General features: G+C 41.4%; 1 protein-coding gene across 1 annotated transcript in view; it reads right to left on the bottom strand.

The window, feature by feature from the left end:
* Positions 1–15,532, bottom strand: part of dnah7 (dynein, axonemal, heavy chain 7) — a 230,345-nt gene that overhangs the window by 23,897 nt on the left and 190,916 nt on the right. Inside the window, exons 61-64 of the mRNA XM_029630984.2 lie at positions 13,031–13,213; positions 10,139–10,276; positions 7,626–7,856; positions 91–243 (exon numbers count right to left, since the gene is read on the bottom strand). Coding sequence (XP_029486844.2) covers positions 91–243; positions 7,626–7,856; positions 10,139–10,276; positions 13,031–13,213 — 705 coding nt within the window. The remainder of the gene's footprint in view (positions 1–90; positions 244–7,625; positions 7,857–10,138; positions 10,277–13,030; positions 13,214–15,532) is intronic.

Below are 15,532 nucleotides of genomic sequence, written 5' to 3'. Positions count from 1 at the left end.
AAAATAAGTGGTTAGGAGCCCTTAAAATGGCAGCCATCCCTCCGGCGCCATTCTTCACTACCTAGGGGAAACTTCACATGGAGCATGTACCTGTAGGAACTTCAGTCTATCCAGGAAGTCATTGACGTAGCTGCCCAGGGGTTTGAGGCTGGGGTAGGACTTCTTTATCCACATGCCAGGGATACGACCTTTCAGAATGCTGTTCACCACCTCCTCCAGCTCACCAGACATCACCACCAGGCCCTGACACACACACACACACACACACGAGGTATAGCAATACATTGCAGATATTTAATTTTTTATTGAACTTGGCAAGTCAGTTAAGAACAAATTCTTATTTACAATGATAGCACCGCCCTATGGGACTCCCAATCACGGCCAGTTGTGATACAGTCTGGATTCAAACCAGGGTGTCTATAGTGACACCTCTAGCACTGAGATGCCTTGCCTTAGACCGCTGCGCCACTCGGGAGTTATAATGGGCTAGCCTAAATAATACATAAATCATAATACCCATACATACCCATACATACTGTATACACAAAGCGAAACACTAATTTCTTAAAGTCCTATGTACAGTAGGTATGCTGAACAGTGAACACTATAGCCCATCTCAGATCCAGGAGGAAGAGAGTCCCAGACTGGAGTGTAGCAGCCAGGAAGAGATCCAGGCTTGTCCGTTTAGAACATCTCTCCAGAGATGTGACAGCCAAATAACGGGTACTTGAGAAAGGCTACGCAAGAGGCTCCACTCCACTCAAATCACTGTCATCTCCCGATAACCCTACTCATCATCCCGTTCCTGCTTTAACCCCACAGGACTGGAGCTTCATCTGAATAGTCGACTCGCTAAGACAGGCACTTAGTTCAAAACCCCTACCAAACAGATTATAAGGGTAACACACTCAGTGTGGGAAGTCTACAGTGACAGAACCCTAAGGAGGCTCCCTAGAGCTAGTGTTTGTCTCTGAAGCGATTACTAGGGCCCACTTAGACACAGAGGGTGCCCTCTCGAGTACCGACCTCAGTGCTGAGGCATTCACACAGAGTAGGATCTAGGCAGAGATGAGTCCAGCGCTTGAATAGAAGACTGAAGAACACTAAATGTGTTCTCTCATGGGATGTATTGGCTCCATTGTTTATATTTTTCTTGTTTACGTTTATGTTGTTGGATTAGGCTTTGAGGGTATAGATCATGGAGTATGAGAGTCGCTTTAATCTAGTGAATTTATCATTTGAGCAACTTTAGTCGACAGGAATCGAATGCTTTTGAGCCCAGCTCTGCTTTTCAGTGGGGTAAAACAGTGGCTAGCCCTTCGCATTCAAAATATACTTCTCATCAAGTCCATTTGAACCAGCGCACTTAGAACAAGCCGTATTCATGGGTTGCACCTCCATCACTCAGTCGCATCATGCCACTGTTATGAAGATTCTAAATTCCGACGTCTCTGCCATCGTGACTCCCAAAATTATTGTTTTGTCTAAATTAGTGTCTTAAAAATACGATGACATTGCTAAAGTAGACAAATAATTAGTAGGAAACATTATGATGTCGCCAAATCTATTGGCTAGCAATGCTAACATCGTTAACTAATGTTAATTAATTAGCTAGAAATGCTAAAGTTAACTAACGTTAAGTCCAGTACTCTCCCCTCACACTTAGCTAGTTAGCTAACGTTATACTACATCTAAAAGCTCTTTCTCGCAAGTCAGTTTTTTCGTCCGAATACTTCGAAAGCATGAGAATGGCCGCTGCAGCAGCGTTTGTGACGTTATGTAGATTATCCGGAAAAGTGGGGGAGAAAAAGCATCAGACTTGGTGCATCAAAATCGGAGTCTATCTTTTTCGGAATTCGGAAAAGTCAGGTTGCAAGTCACATCATCTCAGTCAAATTGAAGCTGCTTTTGTCATATGTTCGAGAATTCTAAACTCACCCTGTCATCTGCTGCGTTAGATTAATTCACTAATTATTTGTCTATCCAATCATTTGGTTATTGTCAGGGGTGCAACTGGGGACTAATCACTGGGGACGGGGAGGTCATGTCACCCCACATCCTGAAATTGCACTTTTGTACCCCCGGTTTTATCATTGCAATGTGATACAAAAAGCGTCAACGGTGCGCTTTAGGATGCAGATGCCTCAGAGTGGTTGGGTGGCTGTTTGAAGTTTTTGGCCAGATTTAGGACCATGCGGACACCACAGAGCAGGCAAACAGGCTGTGTGAAAGGCAAAGCTTCTGTAAGGCTGGCTGAACCAGCACGGGAGAGTTGAACTGATGAAGCTGTAATAATAATAATAATAATAGCTGTAATAATAGTAATAATAGCCACCTTTATATCGCTATCTAACAGCTGTTGTTTGTATGGAAATGTTTTGTAGCCTTTGTTTTGTCCAGTTTCAATAGAAGTAAATTAATCTGGCTAGCTTTCGCAAGTTGATGAACCATTAGAAAGAGAACTGGCCAAAAGTTTGCTAAAGTTAGCTTTTCGTTTTTCCTCAATCACACTAGATCTGAATGAAATGATGAAACCAGCAGCCAAAAGATATCATTTTTGTTCAGTGCAATGCGAGTTTATATTAGTCAATATAGCAATGTAACATTATTGAACTGTCAGCTTCCCTAGCTAATTACCTACTTTTCACACAAACACAGCAATAAACAGCTAATCAGGCTTCACTGTCATGGTGCACAGTCAGTACACAACACATTATGCTCATCATGTCTTAGCAGGATCAGTTGGTGACAGGTGTCTTAAAGCTACAGTCTGGGATCTGGTAATAATGGTAATTTAAATGATTGAACCACTAATTCTATTCTTTGATAATATAATGTATAAATGAACACCAAGGTCATTTTTTGTCATGCCTCATCTTAGGAGGATTAGATGGTGACAGGGGTCTCAGCAGGGTCAAGCAGCCAAGAAGGACAATTCCTGAGGTGCTGAGGTGATTTTTTGCAGATACAACAATATATTCTCTGTGCAGCAAACACTGGACAAGCCAGATGCTTCAAGATTGAAACTATTTTTAAGGTAGCCTGACAAACCTCAAGTTGATTTCCAAACTGTATCAAGATAGAGGCTTTTCCCAATATCTCAAAACATGTAAAAATCCAAATGTGAGGAAGACCTGGTAGAAGCTATTGATGACGATGAATGGATACAGATACCGTATGTTTGAATGCCCAGTCATGTTCATATAATCTCAGACATAAATTACTGCAGTTTAAGACCATCCATACAACGTACTATATGACAGGGAAACTGAATTACATGCACTCAGAAATGTAATTCCTCTGCTGGAGGTGTAAAACATAAACAGGGATATATTTGCATATGTTATGGTCTTGTGAAGGCTAGCTGAATTCTGGCAAAGAGGATCTCAGTAACTCCCTTCTCCCTTTTTTTGTTTGCTTGAAAATGTTGATATTGGAGACTTATCAGAAGAAACTGTGTAACCTAGCGTTTACAGGGGCTAAGAAATGCATTGCCATTAATTGGAAGGTTGGTTATCCTCCCACAATGTCACAATGGATGGCAGAAATGTCAAGTTAAAGTATATTTGATTTATTACAAGATTATGGCTATACTGTAACTGTCATATGGTCTTGATGCCTTATATGGAATACTGTACAACAAAAGGAGTCTGTATTGAAAACATGGCCATTTCAGGGGAGAAACCTATTTAGGCAATCCCTAGCTGCTGGGCTGCTCAGTCACTCTGGCCTTAGCCTAACACACCTGAAACCAATAATGACTGTTTGACAAAGATCCTGAAGCTGAGTGCAGTGTTTTGGTTTGGGGTGCTGCAGGGCGTTGGACCCCTAGGGGCAGGACTGGGCGTTCCAGCTACCTTATGTGCAAGTAAAAAGGGGTCAACAGTACTATTACACCTATGATATGAATTACAGTGCCCTCAGTAATATTGGGAAAGTGAAGGATTTTCTCTTCTTTTGGCTCTATACTCCAAAAGTTTGGATTTTAAAACAAACAATGACTATGAAGTTAAAGTATAGACTGCCAGCTTTCAGTTGAGGGTATTCATCCATATCAGGTGAACCGTTTAGAAATTACAGCACTTTTTGAACATTGTCCTCCATTTTAGGGGAGCAAAAGTATTGGGAAAAATTCACTTGTATGTGCATTAGGTAGTAAAAAGTATTTGGTCCCACATTCATAGCATGTAATGACTACACCAATCTTGTAACTACAAATTTGTTGGATGCATTTGCTGTTTGTTTTGATTGTGTTTCAGATTATTTTGTGCCCAATAGAAATTAATAGTAAATAATTCAGAATAATTATGAGTGAGAAAGTTAGACGCATGAATATCAAACCAAGACATGCCAACCTCTCACCATTACACTAACAGCGGAGCATTTTTTTGGGGGGGGTATGATATTTGTGCGTATATAAGTGTTCACTAATCATTACTCACGATTCATTCAGGATTATCATAATCATGGTAACATCCACATTCATGTAGAAGTGTTTACAATAAGAGTGTCCAATATTAGATTGGGTAGAAATGCTGGAAATGAGCTTTAGATGCCCAGAAATTCTGAGGGAGGACCCCCCGACAGGTTATGTCCCCCCCACTTCTAAAACCAAAGTTGCACCCTTGATTATTGTTATTGTAAAGTCAATCTGACTACATCACAATGATGACAAAGGGTTTTCCTACAAATTATTTGCTTCCTTTGAAATGTCATTGCGCTTCCAAGACACATTTATGTACTTTATCAAATTGTATTTGTCACATGCTTCGTAAACAACAGGTGTAGACGAAGAGTGAAATGCTTACTTACGTGCTCTTTCCAACAATGTAGAAAAAATATAATAAAAAAAGAATAACTTGAGGAATATATCCACAATGAGTAATGATAACTTGGCTATATACACAGGGTACCAGTACCGAGTCAATGTGCAGGGGTACGAGGTAATTGAGGGAGATATGTACATATAGGAAGGGGTAAAGTGACTGAGCAACAGGATATATATAATTAGCAGTAGTGTATGTGATGAGTCAAAATAGTTAGTGAAAAAAGGGGGTCTTTGGAGATAACCAAATAGCTACCCGGATGAACTATTTAACAGTTTTATGGATTGTGGGTAGAAGCTGTTCAGGGTTCTGTTTGTTCCAGATTTAGTGCATCGGTACCACTTGCCATGTGGTAGCAGAGAGAACAGTCTATGATTTGGATGGCTTCAGTCTTTGACAATTTTTTGGGCCTTCCTCTGACACCGCCTGGTATAGGCGTCCTGGATGAAAGGGAGCTCGGCCCCAGTGATGTACTGGGCCGTATAAATTACACTCTGTAGTGCCTTGCGGACAGATGGCAAGCAGTTGCAATGCCAAGCGGTGATGCAGCTAGTCAAGATGCTCTCAATGGTGCAGCTGTAGTTCTGTTTGAGGATTTGAGGGTCCGTGCCAAATCTTTTCAGCCCCCTGATGGGGAAGAGGCATTGTCGTGTCTTCTTCACAACTGTGTTGGTATGTGTTGTCCTTAGTGACATGGACACCGAGGAACACCGAGGAATTTGAAGCCCTCGACCCGTTGTCCTGGCACACACTGCGAGGTCACTGATCTCCTCCCTATAGGCATCAGAAAACTTAATGATGGTGTTGATTTCGTGCGGGCAATGCAGTCGTGGGTGAACAGGGATTACAGGAGGGGACTAAGCACTAATCCCTAAGGGGCCCCCATGTTAAGGGTCAGCTTGGCAGACATGTTACCTACCCTCACCACCTGGGGGTGGCCCGTCCAGGATCCAGTTATAGAGGGAGGTGTTCAGTCCCAGGGATTTGAGCTTAGTGATGAGATTGAAGGGCACTATGGTGCTGAGCTGTAGCCTAGTGGTTATGAGCATTGGGTCAGTAACTGAAAGGTCAGTGGTTTGAATCCCTGAGCCAACTAGATATAAACATCTGTTGATGTGCCCTTGAGTAATGCCAGCATCCTGGAGTCGCCTCTTCACTGTTGACGTTGAGACACGTGTTTTGCGGGTACTATATTTAATGAAGCTGCCAGTTGAGGACTTGTGAGGTGTCTGTTTCTCAAAGTAGACACTCTAATGTACTTGTCCTCTTGCTCAGTTGTGCACCGGGGCCTCCCACTCTTTCTATCCTTGTTAGAGACAGTTTGCGCTGTTCTGTGAAGGGAGTAGTACACAGCGTTGTACGAGATCTTCAGTTTCTTGGCAATTTCTCGCATGGAATAGCCTTCATTTCTCAGAAAAAGAATAGACTGACGAGTTTCAGAAGAAAGTTATTTGTTTCTGGCCATTTTGAGCCTATAATCGAACCCACAAATGATGCTCCAGATACTCAACTCGTCTAAAAAAGGACAGTTTTATTGCTTCTTTAATCAGAACAACAGTTTTCAGCTGTGCTAACATAATTGCTAAATTATTTTCTAATGATCAATTAGCCTTTAAAATGATCAACTTGGAGTAGCTAACACAACGTGCCATAGGAGCGATGGTTGCTGATAATGGGCCTCTGTACGCCTATATAGATATCAATAAAAAAATATATGTTAAAAAAATCAGCTGTTTCCAGCTACAAGTCATTTACAACATTAACCTCTCGGGTAGGGGGCAGTATTTTCACGTACGGATGAAAAGCGTGGCCAAAGTAAACTGCCTGTTACTCAGGCCCAGAAGCTAGGATATGCATTTAATTGGTAGACCTGGACAGAAAACACTCTAATGTTTCTAAAACTGTAAAAAGTATGTCTATGAGCATAACAGAACTGATATGGCAGGCGAAACCCCGTGGACAAATCACCCCCCCCCTCCCAAAAAATTCAGCCTACCACAGATTTCAATGGCTGTCACTTTTATTATCAGGTGAAATTCTCCCAGATTGCAGTTCCTAGGGATTCCACAAGAAATTTTTGTTTTTCTAGATGGCTCCAATTTTGGTTGTAGTGTTTCCAAAAACGTGGAAGCGAGCACGTTCTTTGGTATTTTTCTCCGGTAAAGACAATAACGATTATCTGTCTTGCATTTTATCGTTTATTTACATATTAGGGTACCTAAGGTTTGATTATAAACGTTGTTTGACTTGTTTGCAAAAGTTTATTAGTAACGTTCGGGATTCATTTTGTATGCATTTTGATGGAGGGAAACTGGGTGCGCCAGCTAAACTTTTTATGGATATAAATAAGGACATTATCGAACAAAAGGACCATTTGTGATGTATCTGGGACCTTTTGGAGTGCCAACAGAAGAAGAAGATCTTCAAAGGTAAGGCATTTATTATATATATATATATTATAGCGCTATTTCTGTCTTTCGTGGCGCACTTGCCTGGTTGAAATATGTTTTTCATGCTTTTGTATGCAGGAAGCTGTCCTCAGATAATCGTATGGTGTGCTTTCGCCGTAAAGCCTTTTTGAAATCTGACACAGCGGCTGGATTAACAAGAAGTTAAGCTTTATTTTGATGTATTACACAAGTTAAATATTTATCATTCTGTAGTTTGGATTTCGCACTATGCATCTGGTTTAGAGGAAAAGCATAGAGGCAAAGCCTGAAAATCGGATGCTACCGGTTTATTTTGACCCTGCTCAAGTGTTTCTTTTACGCCTGTACATTAGGTTAATGTTCTCCTTACTTTGATGGCTTTCTGGATGTTGATGCAGGAGTCTCGGATGATCCTGAGCAGGTTGTTGAAGCGGCCCATCTCCTGCACCAGCACTGTGTTCATGCTCTGGTTGTAGCTGGTGGGGAAGCGGCGCATGGATGCCTCAATGTCAAAGTCGGATGGCAGCTTGCTGAGGACGTCTGCAGCCACGTCATACACCATGTCGTCTGATGACTTGGCGTCACCCCCTGAGGAACGTGACTGACAGGAGACAGAGAAGTTAGTGTGCGCGAGTTTGGACAACAAATACAATTGTGTGCTACTTAGTGGCATGTTGAAGGTGAAAAAAAAACATTTCAATTTTTTATTTTACCAGTGTTAGTCTCTTCCCAAGGCCCTATCATGAAAATCCAACTATAACCTTCAACAACTCAAGATTATTCTGACTACACACAGGTACTGCATCAACTTATCCGTACTTACTCTTGTTTCTCCCTTAAGTCTAAGCCCTGTGCTTTACTTATCTGTAATGCTCACTGAGGTCCAAGGCCTCAGCGGTACTTACTGTTAACTCTCCCTGCAAACACAAACACACACACACAGGTTTGGTTACCAACAAGTGTCATCATGAAATTTCAAATCCCTTTCTTGCATAAGTCTGGAGTGCCAGGGAAACAAATAAAAAACAATTCCCTCAACTTTTCAAAGTAATTCATTCTAAAGAATGGTTATTTTCCCGCTTGCCATATTTACTCACTGGTAGCGCTGTCACGACCCAGCGGTAATGGATAATCATTAGATGATAGTTGGGGTTACAGTAGGAATGACAAATAGCTGCTTCATTCCACATGGAGCATCTTCCTGTTTATTGGTCATTCAGAGTAATGGTCCCGTATTCGCTGCTAATAAAGTTCACACTTGACTGCAACTATTATTAATCTTAGTGAAGACGATAAGTATGAATCAAGATTAGGCTTCATTGAGTCCTAATTGTACATTCTTTTTTTTTTTAAGTAGCGGAGCCTTGGCTGAGACCATTTTCCTAATATTTGAGTTGCATTCTCTCACTTTTGCCCTCAGAACAGCAGAACTGCATGGTGTCGAAAGGATTCGGGCCCATTTGGCTGCCTAATTTTCAGCAAAGCTAAACAATTATTATTTTTTTAACTCCAGCTGTAGATTCTAGAAATATCTCAATTTCTGTCACCCCATTGGGTTTGATGTTCACTCCTTTAGAGTTCTACTGTGAGTGGTTGTGATAGATGTAAGCTAAGCTTCTACGAGCTAGTAACTTGGGCCGACTCAAAGAGAGCTTTCATGGAGTATGAGACGTGAGTGTCACACCCTGATCTGTTTCACCTGTCCTTGTTATTGTCTCCACCCCCTCCAGGTGTCGCAGATTTTTCCCAGTGTATTTATCCCTGTGTTTCCAGTCTCTCTGTGCCAGTTCACCTTGTATGTTTCCAAGTCAACCAGCAGTTTTCCTGTTCTCCTGCTTTTTTCATTTCTCCTATTTCTAGTCCTCACAGTTTTGACCCTTGCCTGTTTCTGGACTTTGTACCCTCCTGCCTGACCATTCTGCCTGCCTTGACCACAAGCCTGTCTGCCACTCTGTACCTCCTGAACTCTGATCTGGTTTCGACCTTTTGCCTGTCCACAACCATTCTCTTGCCTACTCCTTTTGGATTAATAAACATAGTAAGACTCCAATCTTATGGCTCCTGTGTCTGCATCTGGGCCTCGCCTTGGGTCATGATAGTGGGATCACAGAGTTTCTCCAAAGCCAGTGATTGTCACACCATGTTATCATACTCCGTCAAAGGCAGACAATGCATCGCATTTACACGAAAGGGAGTTTAGTTTTTTGGAGGGAGATATCGCTGTCCAAATAACTTTTCTTTCTAATTAATATTGCATGGTACAGTTTAATGGAAGGTAATCAAATATTAAAGTCTGGCAAAGATACTGATAAAACAGGTAAGATGTGTGTGTGTGCATATGCATGCGTACATGGAAACATGCCATGATAATAAATGACGTACAAAGATTTGGGACATCTGGGATAGGTGACAAGAAGGTGTGCTTTGCTTTGGTTTATGATGTACCTCCAAATTCACTGCCAACGGAAAGAAAGGGCTGTGTTAACTTTAGCCACTGTTTCAATAGATCCCAAGCCAAAACACCCTGCTATTGAGCGTCACTCTACATATGACTTGAGTGAGTTCACAGTTGTATGGAGGTGGACCATATGGCAAGCACTTTTCTCTAAGTAGCTGTCAGAAAACCTATACTGTCATTTGAAAATGGCTGTAAGAGAGCATGGCATATAACACTGCCATGAGGATGCCATGGTAGGACATGGCAGATTAGGACAACAATCATGGCACATCTGAAAACTGGGATTCACTGTGCCAAAATGTTGGTGAGCTTACTTTGTATTCCATATCTTTGCATGCCTATAGTACAAATCAAGTGTGTGTGTATAATATGTGTGTGTGTAAAGGCACTACAATGATCTATTGTGGTGAGTTTGCTGGCCATACCTGTGTGAGCAGAATGCTATCGAAGAGAAGCTGCGTCTCGGACTGGTCCTTGGTGATATCAGCGTTGGCGTTCATACCAAAAATCTCAGGAGACGGATTCAGAGGCAGAGCCTTGGTGTAGTCTATGTAACTGTTATACTGCAGAAGGGGGGAGGGGGGTAGATTGGTGACATTTAGAATAATGACTATGTAAATGAAAGTTCATGAATAAAATATGGGGTTTAGGAAAATGCCAAATAAAATTGTGCATATATTATAATTGTTCTCACAAATAAATTAAATGACACGACTGGCAGTGGGCGCCGTGTCTCGTTAATGATTTAAAGGTACCTCCAAAAGTGAACTTTCTTGAACAAGTTAATGTTAACTACTTAAATCACCTCAACTGACTTTCTTGACTTCTCTGTCTCTTTACATCTATAGTTCGCCAGAGCTAGACCATTTAATGTGTAGTTCCATAGTATTTGATGCCTTCATGTTGACTGTTCCTCAATCTCACATCATAATATTTGTTCTTTACTCATTAACAAATATCACTTTGATTTATTTTACCTTTATTTAAAGAGGCAAATCAGTTAAGAACAAATTCTTATTTTCAATGACAGCCTAGGAACAGTGGGTTAACTGCCTTGTTCAGGAGCAGATTTTTACCTTGTGAACTCGGGGATTCGCTCTTGCAAAGTTTCAGTTACTAGTCCAACGCTCTAACCACTAGGCTACCTGCCACCCCAATGGACAAATATCATATTTAATAAGGGAAGACAAAATACATCATAACTGAAATTAATGAATACGTAATGTGTCTTCGCATTATATTAAGTGGAAGCAATGTACATGTTTCATGCACAGATGGGCATGAATAATACATATGAACATGCCTGTGTCAATTAATCCCAGAGTTATATCCGATCTTTCTCAGATCTTAAAGGTACAGTTCACCTCTACTTCAGGGCTCTCCAACACTATTCCTGGATGCTACCCTCAGTAGGTTTCATTCCAACCCTAGTTGTAACTAACCTGATTCAGATTATCAACCAGTTAATTATTAGAATCAGGTGCACTAGATTACGGTTGGAAAACCTATAGGATGGTAGCTCTCCAGGAACAGGGTTGGAGAACCCTGCTCTACTTTCAAGTAAATGTTTTGATATTGGGGTGCAACATCCCTTTAGTTTCAACCATAGAATAAACAGCTTTGCGATTTAGGCGAACAGTCCATTTCATTGGACCAGGGCTTCCCCGAGAAAGTGATTCCGATCTCAATGGGACTCACCTGGATGAATAAACTAGAAAAGGACATTTCCTAAAGAAAATGTGACGTTTAAAACTTAAAACGTTTTGGAGCTAGAGCGATTGGAATAATGGGAATAATAACTATGTGGAATTTTTTGTGTTCTTGCTTTCACAAAGTACACAAATACAGTGGGGCAAAAAAGTATTTAGTCAGCCACCAATTGTGGTGTCCTTTGACAGCTCTTTGGTCTTGGCCATAGTGGAGTTTGGAGTGTAACTGTTTGAGGTTGTGGAACAGGTCTCTTTTATACTGATAACATGTTCAAACAGGTGCCATTAATACAGGTAACGAGTGGAGGACAGAGGAGCCTCTTAACCTGTTGCGACGAGCAATCCCGTATCCGGGATCCTATTTATAGCCTCAAGCTCATTACCATAACGCAACGTTAACTATTCATGAAAATCGCAAATGAAATGAAATAAATAAATTAGCTCTCAAGCTTAGCCTTTTGTTAACAACACTCATCTCAGATTTTGAAAATATGCTTTTGAACCATAGCTAAACAAGCATTTGTGTAAGAGTATTGATAGCCTAGCATAGCATTAAGCCTGGCATTCAGAAAGCAACATTTTCACAAAAACAAGAAAAGCATTCAAATAATATAATTTACCTTTGAAGAACTTCAGAACTTCAAATGTTAAGTTTTTCCAAAAATATTATTTGTGTAGACAAATCGCTCCGTTTTGTTCATCACGTTTGGGTAAGAAAAAAAACGGAAATTAAGTCATTACAACGCAAACTTTTTTCCAAATTAACTCCATAATATCGACAGAAACATGGCAAACGTTGTTTAGAATCAATCCTCAAGGTGTTTTTCACATATCTATCGATGATAAATCATTCGTGGCAGTTTGGTTTCTCCTCTGAAGAAATGGAACGCGCATGGACCTGGAGATTACGCAATAATTTTGACGCAGGACACCGGGCGGACACCTGGTAAATGTAGTCTCTTATGGTCAATCTTCCAATGATATGCCTACAAATACGTCACAATGCTGCAGACACCTTGGGGAAACGACAGAAAGTGCAGGCTCATTCCTGGCGCATTCACAGCCATATAAAGAGACATTGGAACACAGCGCCTTCAGAATCTGGGGCATTTCCTGTATGAAACTTCATCTTGGTTTTGCCTGTAGCATTAGTTCTGGGGCACTCACAGATAATATCTATGCAGTTTTGGAAACGTCAGAGTTTTTTCTTTCCAAAGCTGTAAATTACATGCATAGTCGAGCATCTTTTCATGACAAAATATCTTGTTTAAAACGGGAACGTTTTTTATCCAAAAATTTAAAGAGCGCCCCCTATCTCGAAGAAGTTAAAGAAGTTACAGGTCTGTGAGAGCCAGAAATCTTGCTTGTTTGTAGGTGACCAAATACTTATTTTCCACCATAATTTGCAAATAAATTCATTAAACATCCTACAATGTGATTTTCTGGATTTATTTTTCTCATTTTGTCTGTCATAATTGAAGTGTACCTATGATGAGAATTACAGGCCTCTCTCATCTTTTTAAGTGGGAGAACTTGCACAATTGGTGGCTGACTAAATACTTTTTTGCCCCACTGTACATTTCAACCATATGATAAGTTGTTCCTTACGTCTCCTTCCGGTGGTGAGTAATACAGGCCGCTGGGGTCAAACTTGTAGTCAGGGTCTTGAATCTTGGGGGTGTAGAAGATCGTCAGGATGGTGCGCAGCGTCCGCCGGTCCCAGTCATCCGTCACGCGGCCACCGTAGTTACATTCACCAGTCATGTAGTGGATGGCTTCAAAGGGCACTTCCTGTGTAGGGTGGACAGAGGGAGTCATGAGCGGTCTGAAATTTAACCATATCCCCTATATAGTGCACTACTTTTGACCAGGGGATGCATATGTCTGTGTAGGGTGGGCATAGGGATTCATGAGCTACATCCAAAATGGCACCCTATCTGTTCCCTTCATAGTGCACTACTTTTGACCAAGGCCCACATAAGGACAACAGTTGTGCTCTATATATGGAATAGGGTGCCATTTCAGATGCTAACATTCATTCCCAATGGGATGACATTTAGATATGGGTCAGTGTCAACTCAATGCAGTGTGTTTGAAGGTATTTAAAGAAGCACTGAATTATTCAAATTCAGTCCCTCAATGAAAACATCTCCTTTCAGCTGGTGACAAAACAGCACTGATAAAGTGATATAGTTGCACAAGTGACAGTGGAGGTTGAATAGAACTTTAAAGTTTGGGAGAAATGTAAAGGTAGACAGGGGGAAACCACTGTCCATGGCATTGTGGATGAAAATTTCCCCTGCAACTGTTGCAGGTGGCTCTTTGGTTATAAGGGAAAATGTCAGCATATTCAAAGATGCCTCTTGATCAGTTTCTTCACAACTTGTTTTGTTGGAAGGGGGTTGAGAAGGGCAACGGAGTACTTTCTGTGGTTTTTAAATGTCAAGGGGGTTTTGAATCGGGCTGATGAGACTCGAGTGCAGCAAAAGCACTTGTAAATGTCAGTTGGTACCCACATGTACACTTACTGTAGATATAGATCATATTGGAATGAGTGAGAGAACTAAAAGTATTCTAAAATTGCTTAAAACATTTTTTCCCCCTCATCAATCTACACAAAATACCCCATAATGAAAAGCAACATTAGTTTTTTTTATTTATTTAGCCAAAAAGAAAAGAAAGGAAATATCATATTTACATAAGTATTCAGACCCTTTCCTCAGTACTTTGTTGAAGCACCTTTGGTAGCGATTACAGCTTAGAGTCTTCTTGGGTATGACGCTACAAGCTTGGTACACCTGTATTTGGGGAGTTTCTCCCATTATTCTCTGCAGATCCTCTCAAGCTCTGTCAGGTTGGATAGGGAGCATCACTGCACAGCCACTTACAGGTCTCTCCAGAGATGTTAGATAGGGTTCAAGTCTGCGCTCTGGCTGGGCCACTCAAGGACATTCAGAGACTTTTCCCAAAGCCACTCCTGCGTTGTCTTTGCTGTGTGCCTGCCTCAACACAACTCTGTTTTGGAGCTCTAAATAAAAACATCTAATCAAATAAAATTTGATTTGTCACATGCAACGAATACAACAGGTGTACCCTTACAGTGAAATGCTTACTTACAAACCCTTAACCAACAAAGTGTTAAGTATTTACTAAATAAACTGAAGTAAACAATGAATGAATAAAAATAAGGAAATAGACAAATTTAAAATAATTAAAAAGAAACAATAAAATGAAAGTAACAAGGCTATTTAAAGGGGGTATCGGTACAGAGTCAATGTGCGGGGGCACAGGTTAGTCAAGCTAATTGAGGTAATAAGTACATGTTGGTCGAGGTAAAGTGAGTATGCATAGATAATAAACAGAGAAAAGCAGCAGCGTAAAAACGCAATTAGTCCGGGTAGCCTTTTGGTTAGCTGTTCAGGAGTCTTATGCCTTGGGGGTAGAAGCTGTTAAGAAGCATTTTGGACCTAGACTTGGAGCTCTGCCATGCAGTAACAGAGAAAAGTCTATGGTGGCTGGAGTCTTTGACAATTTCTTGGGCCTTCTTGGGTCTTCTTCTGACACAGTCTGGTATAGAGGTCCTGGATGGCAGGAAGCTTGGCCCCGGTGATGTACCGGGCTGAAGCACTACCCTCTGTAGTGCCTTGCGGTCGGAGGCCAAGCAGTTGCCATACCAGGCGGTGATGCAACTAGTCAGAATGCTCTCGATGGTGCAGTTGTACAACTTTTTGAGGATCTGAGGACCCACGCCAAATCTTTTCAGTCTCCTGAGCGGGAATAGGCATTGTCGTGCCCTCTTCACGACTGTCTTGGTGTGTTTTGACCTTTCGTTGGTAATGTGGACAACAAAGAACTTGAAGCTCTCAACCTTCAGCCCAGTCGATGAAAATGGGGCGTTCTCGGCCCTCCTTTTCCTGTAGTCCATGTTCATTTCCTTTGTCTTGATCACGTTGAGGGAGAGGTTTCACCACACTGTCTGGTCTCTGGCCTCCTCCCTATAGGCTGTCTCATTGTTGTCGGTGATCAGGCCCACCACTGTTGTGTTGTCGGCAAACTTAATGATTGTGTTGGAGTCGTGTTTTGCCATGCAGTCATGGGTGAACAGGGAGT

This window comes from Oncorhynchus nerka, linkage group LG3, assembly GCF_034236695.1.
Source record: "Oncorhynchus nerka isolate Pitt River linkage group LG3, Oner_Uvic_2.0, whole genome shotgun sequence".
In the NCBI taxonomy this organism is placed as follows: Eukaryota; Metazoa; Chordata; class Actinopteri; order Salmoniformes; family Salmonidae; genus Oncorhynchus; species Oncorhynchus nerka.
This window is presented reverse-complemented; position numbering and strand designations above follow the sequence as displayed.